We start from the raw sequence: 10,534 nt of genomic DNA, 5'->3' as shown, positions 1-10,534 counted from the left end.
ATAGTAATACATATATATATACACCACGACTTATACTGCAGCTTGATATAGTAATACATATATATATACACCACGACTTATACTGCAGCTTGATATAGTAGTATGTTATGTTACACCAAACATGCGAGCTGACGTATACGTAGACCAATGTGATTACTTTGTGCACCTGTTATCTTATGTGAAAAAAAACAACAAGGAAGTTCTAGTAAATGATATTATATTAGCTAAACACTACCTCCTCCTTTTTTATACGTATTTCTATATTTGGATGACAACAGTTTTTTTAATTAGCAGTTATATCACTCACTGTGTTCTTAAGCTTAGACTTTATTAACTCATATATCAGGACTGTTCTTTCACGATAGATCTGTCTTCATTCCTTATTCAAAAATACATACTTACTTTTTGCATGATCGGAATCGTTGGGTTTGCTTTATTACCTAATGTATTTAAACAATTCTGATTTAGAAACGTTTATAACCTCACTGAATATCTTACCGGATCAAGAGAAAAGAAAGGACCACGGTGTGAACGTTACCTCATCTGTAGCTGTTGTAAGTCAAATCATTTCAAATATGCGTTGTACTAATTATTTTCTGGTAATGTTTCACATTTTATTCAATGCGAAACGTTTCATTAATTCATCACCTAAAGCTCTTCAGGTTTTTGCACGATTGAGAAGAGAAAGTCTTTGAACACATAATATATATATATATATCTATATCTTTACGTACTAAATTATATATTAGAATTTCTATTAAAACTTCGTAGTTTTCCAGTACTTATTCAAGATAGTAAAATTGTGCTAACAGAAACACCTGAAGTTTCCAAGTGTTCCCAACAGGTTAATCAAAGCCCAAAAGAATTCGTTACTTCCCATCGCAACTGCATGAATCGAGAACTTTTAACATCGGCTTCTTTGATCAACCACCATCCACGGTTTTCAGGAAACACAAAAAACTTCAACAAATGCTCAATCCAAAATGAAGACGAGTTAAAACACTTTGTGGGAGAACTTCAGGTTTTGCTATTTTGATACATGTCCTGGTATTTTGTATGACGTAAAGATTAACTTAACAACTCTCTATGCTTAATACTTAGTGCATGCATAGATAAAATATTAGAGAATTTTTAATCTCAAATAAGTAACACCATCCCAAAATCGTAATGCACTATTATGTTAGTGCAATATTCAAGTTATTTCGAGAATAAGTATATATACTGTAAGTTTTATATTAAAGAGTTCTTCGGAAATGTAAGGAAATAAATTATGTCTTTACAACAGTTTTATGTCTTATAAAATAAAATATACCATGTTTACTAACACAAAATTTCAAAATATTTATATAGTTTCATTTAATATTTTTATAGGTTACCGAGGGAGATACACAAGTGTCAACAACCGTTTAAGGGATATATAAAGTGTAATTTAATTAGAGAAAGACATTTGAACTCAGTGAACAGAAAGTTGTGAATGAGTTTCCATGATATCGGTACTCCGTGCCTTCTATTACTTGTGATTTTTAATAAGGTCATCCAGTTGTTAAAAAACACAATAGTTGATGGCTTTCAGAAGGTTTTATATGAATATTACTTTTATTCTTCAAAAAATAAAAATAGAAGGTTTCCCTTTTTAGTAATATTACAGAAAATTTATTTCTAAATTTGGAATTGTTGTTAGAATAACAAGTGAAGGCTTTGTCTTGATTTTCTTTCTTCAAATGAACAACTTGCGGCTCATGAATGAAACAAAAAGACTATGAATGCGAAGACAAAAAAGGTTTTGCATTATGGCGACTACAGATCGGATTTTATATAGCTTTTAATATTTTCATGAACTGTTTTGTAATTGGTGTGTTACGGTATGTACAAGCTTTGTTTTTGTGGTAGTTGAATAAAGAACTAATACAAATGATATTTTGTGTAAATATCGAAATCTGTTTTATCAGTCTTATTCATATCACGAAAACAATCACAGAGAAGTATTTCACTATTTTTTAAATAATCTTTAAAATTTAGAGGGGGGAGTTAAAAGTTAGAAAAATAATCCAAGATTCTTATGTAATGGTAATCTTATTGCGTTATTAACAGTTGATCAAACAAGCAAGTGCACTATGATTACTGCTGCTTGAGAAATTAGAAATTTAAGTCACAGCTGATACTTTGAACAGTAGTTTTTCATTGATAAGACTAATAAGAAAATACAAATGCTTGAAGTATAGGCCTGTATGACTTTCATATGGCCTTGCCTTTTTGGTGTAATCTGAATGGCTGACGTCACATACTGATGAACTTGTGGCGTCATTAAAATTTCACTTTTTGACCAAATATGGCGCTCTCTAGTGGCCATGGTTTCATATATGTTGTAGCCATCTTGGATGAGCTTTTACGGGTGCAGCAATATTAGGCAATAACAACTGAATATACTCAGCTGCGTTGATCTTTCGAAATACAATTTCTGGTGGTTTAAGACATGATATAGCCATCCTGACCGGGACCAATCGTGATTTAATCACGTTATTTATGAAAAGATACACTTAAAACTAATTTGATTTCAATACACAATCAGTCAGGGAACATATTACCAAAACTATTAGGCAGATAAAACGTGATTTGGTTTGTTATTATATTTACTCTGATATTACAATATACACATATATTACTATTCAATATAATTTTCTGCCAGATAAGTCACTCTGCACTGCTATGCAGAGATTTTTGATCTGACTTTAATTGCAAGAGAAATGATTAACACCTTTTGCAGTTAAAGTCACATCAAAAACAATATAACAGCAGTTTGGGTTAAAACAACATACATAAACTTTCATAAACATTAACAGCTATGTTTAGAATTAAACAGTGAAAAAGATTGACAATACTTTTCAGACCATAGCTAAATACACTTCGTTGTTGTTGTCGATTAACGAGACGAGATAAGTAAAAAAAGCAAATGTACAAAACCAAACGAAAGAGGATCAACCAATACTCAAAGATAATGTGGCTTAGCCTATCAACACACACACACAATGGTATATGATATATACAACACTTAACACTGTACGCGCCAAATTCAGTACCATAAAACAATCAGCTCTTGAGTTCATTTAACATTAGAAATAACCATCTTTTAGCTGAAATTCGATTTTGAACATTCAGATGAAAGTGCCAAAGTACCTAATCTTAAAAGTTCCAGAAAATAAAAATAATATTGTTTTTCAGAATTTTCGGCTACATAGAAAATAAAATGAAAAAGTACACTGCCAAATCAGGGAGATCTCATCGAATACAGTAAATAACAAAGAAGGTATTGTTAGCTCTGTTTTGTTTGATTGTAGTTAAGCACAAAGCTACACAAAAGACTATCTGTACTCTACCTACCACGAGTATCAAAACCTGATTTCTTGCGTTGTAAGTCCACAGATATGCCGCTGTGCCACTAGGGGGCTAGCTCTTTGATAAAGTGAATGCATTAGTTCATTTTCTTTCATTATTGATGAAAAAGCAATTACAGCAACCTTTAATATCCCTCGTTGGGTCAGCGGTAAATTTACGATTTTATAATAGTAAAATCCGGGGTTCGATTCCTCGAGGTGGACTTAGCGTAGACAAGGTAGTTCTGTTTATGTTACATGCAAAACAGTTTTGATACTAAAGCATTATCAACATTGTATATATGAATTTGTACCTTTTAGTCATGCTCTGTGAGATACAATGATTAACATTATTATTTCTTCCTTATATAAATTATTCTTACACTTTATTTATAGGACATTTTTTATATAAAAAAACCTTTTTTTCTGCATAGGCTTTTATAAAAACACGAATTTCCTTCCTACTCAATTACTTTGAACTTTAAAAGCTGTGTTGTTTTTAGTAGGTGTACCTGTTTTCTTTTGGAGCAAAGGTGAAAGACAAAACGTTAAAACATTTAATAAAACATGTGTTTATTTGTAATAAGTGATCAAGCTGAAAATTCGGAAATGATGGCTATTACATAACAATAATCACCACGAAAGAGCCAGAAAGATCGCACCTAAAGGTTGTCACGTAAACGACCCTGCGACGCCAGAAAAATATGTTAGAGGATAATGTGTACTCAGCCACCAAAGACGAACCAGACAGAAGGCATCTAATGGTTGTCAGTTACACAACTCTCGCGGTACCAGAGAGGGGATGAGTTGAGAGGATAGCCTATACTCAGCCATCATAGAGGAATCCGGACAGAAAGAGTCATGGCGATGATGACTGTGAAAACACCAACGAAAATGTTACAAAAGCTGAATGGATCGCAATATTTACCAGTTTTCATTTCAGATAATAAAATACAATAAAACGCTCATAAAACAGCTTAGTGACGTACAATATGTCATTTTTATAAGCTGAAGCAAAGAAATCAGTTATTTATATCAAAAAGCATTGTATTGGCATGAACCATTCTTAACATTTTCGAACTTAATCCACGTAAATAACAATGTTTTATGTCTTAAATTTAATATTTTGTATTGACATATACTCTGTTAAACCATTATAAAATTTTAACTTCCGTAAATGTGAATAATGAGAGTGAGATATCGAACAGACATACTCAACATGCTGAAATTTAGTTCAATGGACGACAACTTCCTGCTGTATAAACACAAGTGTAGAGGACGAAGTTTCGAAAGTCTTCCGCCTTTTGTCTCAAAGAAATTTCCCAAACGGTACATAATTCCTTAAATCAAAGTTAAGTACGTCACAAGCTTGGATTTTACGAACTTGATGTCATATGATTTTGCTACACCAAAGGTACTTTAACTATTTTTCCAAGAGAAAAACAAGAATAAGAAGGATTAAACTAACTCCAAATTAATCGCATATTTTCTTTTCATTTGTGTTTTATATTTTTCAACCATTCTTATCATCCCGAAAACGTTCGTATGAAGATTAATAAATATCATTAGTTCGAAATACAAACTAAAAGGTGAGAACAATTATTAAAAAAAGTTAACTTTAACTTACTCTATAATGATATTAGTATCAAAAAATTTTACCTTTTCATAACTGGTATCAAGTACAACTTTATTCAGGCATAATAAGGTACATTTTCTAAATTTTCGAGCAGATGTTCTGCATATATTTAGAAACGCCTGGTAAACCAGATGTAGAAACGCTGTAAACTTACACTTATCCTTTACCTTACATATTACAAACTTGATATAAGAGCTTATATCTAATTATAGTATCCTGAGGATGACGTTGTAACGTCGAAACACGAAGAATCGTCAACTTTTTGAAGGCCATAGATAGGCCTAAATAAAATGTTTTTAACTGTGTACAAGTTTAGCGTTGAATATTATTTATGATTTTAGCTTATACCTACTTGGATTTCTTCTGTGTTGGCTCTTAGAGTGGGGTTATGCACATTTTAAGCAGATAGTACCGAGCCTTACGGAAGTTAGTTTCGTTTGGGGGGGGGGGTGCCTCTCTTGGATCTAAGAATTGTTAGATACTGCACAAGGAGCTTGATCTGACATAAAATTTACAACACAATAGAAGCCAGCAAATATGTCAGAAAGACACATTCTTTATAGTGAACAAATATTTTGTTTTATTTGTTTGCTTGTGTTTATTTGTATTCAGTTTGACGTCTGTGTTAATTTTGATATTTTACATAGAATTTCCGAAACATGCAGTTTGCGAATATTTGTAACTACGTTATATTAATGCACTTGAATACCATACCACAATCAATAGTTAACAAACAATTGTACATTCAAGTGAATGGTAACATTGTATAACGAGGACGAAATTATAATTCATTTAAGTGTGGCGTAGTGGACTGTGTCCTTAAAGCATTTTACGTTTTCGGTGCCAATAATTGTATTCGTTCATAGGGAAATCCCTTTTGCAGGTTTTACTAAGTAAATCCCAAGTGACTGTTCCATTCGAAAAGAAAATCATGGTAGGAAGAAGACTGATGTAATTGATTATGTTTTTCCAATTCGACTTGTTTCTTAAATGGTTTTCCTTCTAATTCTTGATGTATTAACAAGCCAAATGGTAAACTCGTTTAAGGAAAGTATTATATTATGTAAAAATAAAATTATCAGATTCAACTTAGCCTATGTTAAATGTTTTTGCTAGTTGCCATAAGGTTATACCAAATGCAATATGCTGCTTCATAATACTGATGAAGTTAAGATTTAGCTTAAATTATACAAGGCAAAGTAGATTAGTTTCTCTGTAATTTAAAGACTATCCGTCACAAAAAAAAAACTACTTTCTTTGTTCAATGGGGAAACTTTTGAAAAAACCTTAACACCAAGATATTTATGTTAATTTGCACTCAGAGAGAAGTTCTCATACATCTAGTTGACGTTTAGGTGGACTTTAGAGGCAAGTCTAACGACAAATTTTATCATTATAAATAGCACCCCTCGAATAATGATTATTAAACTGAATTTAAACTAAGCCAAACAATTGTGCATTTATAATATTCTAATACCCACTTGACGGTACTGTACACTGAAAAAGAACTTCTCAAAAGTAATTTATAAAACTAGATCTCACTCAAAAGTATTACAACTAACTGATGTTGTCAAAGAAGTTTATTTAAAGCTTGCTATGTTATCACTTGCATCAAAATTGTAATTGATCTTGAAAATGGAATGGAAAGATTTATCTAAGAAATAATTGTTGTTGTTGAATTTCAGAATGTCTTATTTGTATTGAATCTTCCCACATAAAAGAAAATTCTATTTTAAAACTGAATAGAAATTAAGTGTTTAACCTTCCACGCGGAACTAAAGATAATGTTTACAAGCTGATCACAGAATAATTTTATTAGTTAAGAGAATTGTTGGATATACAAGATTGTTTAGTTTAAGAGTTATTATTGAGTTTATTTAGCGATTTAACATTTAATGATTATTTAGTTTTTATAACAAGAGTATTAAATGTTAACTTATTTTAAAAGCGATAGTTATGACAAGTTTTGTAACGTAACTTTGTATGAGTCTTACGTTATGTATGCAGTTTAATTGTTGTTTCTAGACTTGTAATATTGTTGACGTCATCTTACTCGAAGCTTCTAAGATTTTCTCCTTATTTGTGAAATTTAGTGAAAGTAAATTAAAAAAAAAAGCTATTTCTAAAGTGAGTATCACAGCTTGTGTTGTAAAACATGGATATAGAAGAAGAATTTATCTTGCAAAAGAGTGTTCTAAAGTGATTGAACCCGTCTGTATGGACTTTTACGAAAATGAGACAATTATTTAAAGCTCTGGATACAACTGTGGTAACCAAAAGTTATAGTTGTGATTTTGAAGTGCGTGTCACAGCTTGTATTGTAACAACAGAAACAGATAAAAATAATTCGTCTTATCAATTGGGTTCTAAAGTAACTGAACAGCCAGTGTGGACTTTTGACGAAAAAGTGAATTATTTAAAGCTCTAGATTCACTGTGGTGAACAATAGTGCAAATAATTTTTGTACATACGTTTTACTTATTTTTAATATATATTATTTTAAAACAAGTGGATTGCGTGCTGTCCGTTCATTGTTGAAATTTAGCGCCAAGAAATCATAGACACCTACTTTAAAAAATCCGGCCTTCTAAAACCTGACAAGAATAGTTAAATCAAAATTCAATTTAGTCCAAATTCAGTGTCTCACAAAGCTATACTGGCCTGGCATGGGCTGATGGTTAGGACATTCGACTCCCTATCACCGAATATGCTCGCCCTTTCCGATGTGGGAGCATTATAATGTGACAGTCAATCCAATTATTTGTTTATAAAAGAGTAAACCAAGAGTTGGCTAAAGTTCGACAATACATACGGCTTGTTATTCAATGAATAATATTCGTAATTTTCGTATTATTCATTCGAAAAAGAAATTTAGTTAAGGTTAAGCAAAATCCAATCAAGTCTCTCATAAACAAATGGTTTTTCAATGTAATGTACTTAATATTTACTTGATAATTTCCATGTTTCAAGATTTATTGGAATCCTAGAAGAAATGTAAGTTAATTCTATGCTACTCAGAAATTGCCTTAAAGCTTCTTAGGGAGTTGAAAATTGAACCAACTTCTCACAGCAAATCTAGTCATTTGTTGACCTTATTATTTATAAATCAGACGATTTTACGCGCTCAAAGTGCACCCTCGACAAGAGTAAACATAATATAACCCCAATATGAGCATTCCACATCCAGGTCGGTCCTTAATTAACATAATTCACCAACCGCATATTTCTTAAGGAGAAGACCGTGTAATCAAATAAATCTTTGATATAGAAAATATTCAGTTAAATCCGAATTGAGTATCTTACATTTTTGGTGATCAATTATTTCTGTCTTTATAGACAACAGACAATCCTTCCACCTCTAGATAAATATTGTATTTGACAAAACCGAAATCAACATTTTTCAACAGCAGCTGAGTGTTTCATGGAGTCAAATGATTGCATGCCGTATAATTTGTACCTTCCCCAAAAGTGTAAAGCAAGGAAAGAATTGAACACTTTGATTCACATGTATTACCATAATACAATCAACCTGATGATTTGTCTAATATAAAGGCACAGCCTGGACTTAAATAGAGATATAAAATTCCAAATAATTAAATAAATACATATTTTCTACTATCTGAAATCTGAGTCATTTTGGGACGAGATTCCGAAAATAAAATATAGAAATATTGATATTACTCTTTCGAAAAAAATTAAGGTTTAGCAAAATCCAGATCAATTCTCTCATGAATAGATAGGCTTTCAGTGTATTTTACTTAATACTTACTAGATAATGTTCATGTTTCAAGAGGTATTGGAATCTTAGGTTAAAGGTCAAGGTAATTCAATAATACTTTCAAGTTGCCTTAAAACTTCGGGTGGTCGAAAGCCGTTCACCATCCATGATGTAAGTTATCAAGCTGTTCAAGTCTAACTATGCCCTCGTATTATATTTATTTAGCAAACAAGTAATAGTTATGCTTGCTCAAAGAGACACTACAGTGAGAACACTAATAAAATATTACCTAAGTCTACCCAAGTTTCCACTCCGAGGTGGCGGGGCACCAAATGTTTGTAAAATGAATGTTATATTTTTCATAATAGTTGTGTGCATCCGTACAGTACGTTATTTGTTACTCAAATGACGATTTTAGCCGTCCCTGTGTAGAAATAATTAGCCCACCATGAAAACTAATAAAAGCAAGGTTAGTTTTGTGCTGTTCTGAAACATCACCACGTCGTCCGTGGGTTAATTTTACTTGACTTACACCTAACAGAGATTATGATCTAGCTTGTCTTCCTTAAACATCATCATGTCGTCCGTGGGTTAAATTTACTTGATATACACCTAACAAAGAATATGGTTTAGCTTGATTATGAAACACCTTATTCGTGGATTATTTCACCCAGATATAGAAGAAGTTTAATGTCTAAGACATTTAATGACGATCCATTTTAAAAGTACATTTTCTCCAATACAAAATATCTAAAAACTATTCATTCATGTATTATATCATGCATGTATAAATATTATTCATATCTGAACACGAATAAATCATGTTACCTTATCATTGCCTTGAACACACATCAAAAAATAACTTGGGGCTGTCCAAAGTAGTTTATTGCAACAAACAAAACTTTACAAAATTTGATGATCCCAGTAAATCAGTTTTAACGGACGTTTCAGAACCTCTAAATTTCTTTAAAAATAATCTCGTAACCAATGTTAGTTCAATGGTTATCTCTCGTTGGTAATTTGTTCATAAATAAACGTTTTATGGTTCTCTTAGAATAATTGTAATGAAACGATAGATATGAGGGGTTGAATTGTCTGGTTTGGGGATGATGCTCCCAATCACTCACTCTTCTAGACGTAAAATAACGTGGTCTTCAAGTATTTTCTCGAAACTTCTTCACTTTCAGAAACAGTTTGGGCGCAACCAGTTTCACTAAGAGCTACAAAGTTCTGATAAAAGTCGCCCATACAGTAACATAAAAATTTTGAATGTAGACATCTGGTGAAGTGTGTGTGCGTTTTTTCATGGATATAGTTGTCAGTATGTTCTCAGGTGACATACATATGTTTTCTAGCTATGTTTCGTCGACTTGGCTGAAACACAAGGTGTTAAATAATGTCGCAAAGGTGAGTCACTATACAAGTGTCTAAAGTGATAAGCTTCGAGCTTTAGTGTTTTTTATTATTTACCACACAGTATTTTCTGACAGATCAAAATCTTGAGAAGTATCTCTTTCACTTGCTGCCCTCGAAAGATGTTTCTCACGTTGGTCTTCCATCTTCTGAATGAAGAGCATCTTTTACCAATCCAGTTGTATCTATCCGATGAATTTTTTTTAAGATTCTAGGACACTTACAAGGAAGTAAGCGACCTTTTTGCTTCTTTAATATCACCTGTGCACTAAAGTATAACTCCTATTATTTCGATAACCCACTTCAAAAACAGTCAAAATCCTACAAACTAACATAAATGTTTATAAAATTTCGTATTGTTGGCAGAAATAAAAGGAATGATAGTTTATAAGAAAA

General features: G+C 31.9%; 1 protein-coding gene across 1 annotated transcript in view; it reads left to right on the top strand.

Moving 5' to 3' along the window:
* LOC111085255 (nephrin-like) overlaps positions 1-1,642 on the top strand; it is an 88,521-nt gene extending 86,879 nt beyond the window's left edge. The window contains exons 8-10 of the mRNA XM_022382961.1: positions 469-554; positions 845-1,021; positions 1,372-1,642. Coding sequence (XP_022238669.1) covers positions 469-554; positions 845-1,021; positions 1,372-1,410 — 302 coding nt within the window. The 3' untranslated portion in view covers positions 1,411-1,642. The remainder of the gene's footprint in view (positions 1-468; positions 555-844; positions 1,022-1,371) is intronic.
* The last annotated feature ends 8,892 nt before the right edge of the window (positions 1,643-10,534 follow it).

This window comes from Limulus polyphemus, unplaced genomic scaffold, assembly GCF_000517525.1.
Source record: "Limulus polyphemus unplaced genomic scaffold, Limulus_polyphemus-2.1.2 Scaffold296, whole genome shotgun sequence".
NCBI classification, from domain to species: Eukaryota; Metazoa; Arthropoda; class Merostomata; order Xiphosura; family Limulidae; genus Limulus; species Limulus polyphemus.
Note: the sequence above shows the minus strand (reverse complement) of the source record. Positions and strands in the feature narration are given on the sequence as shown.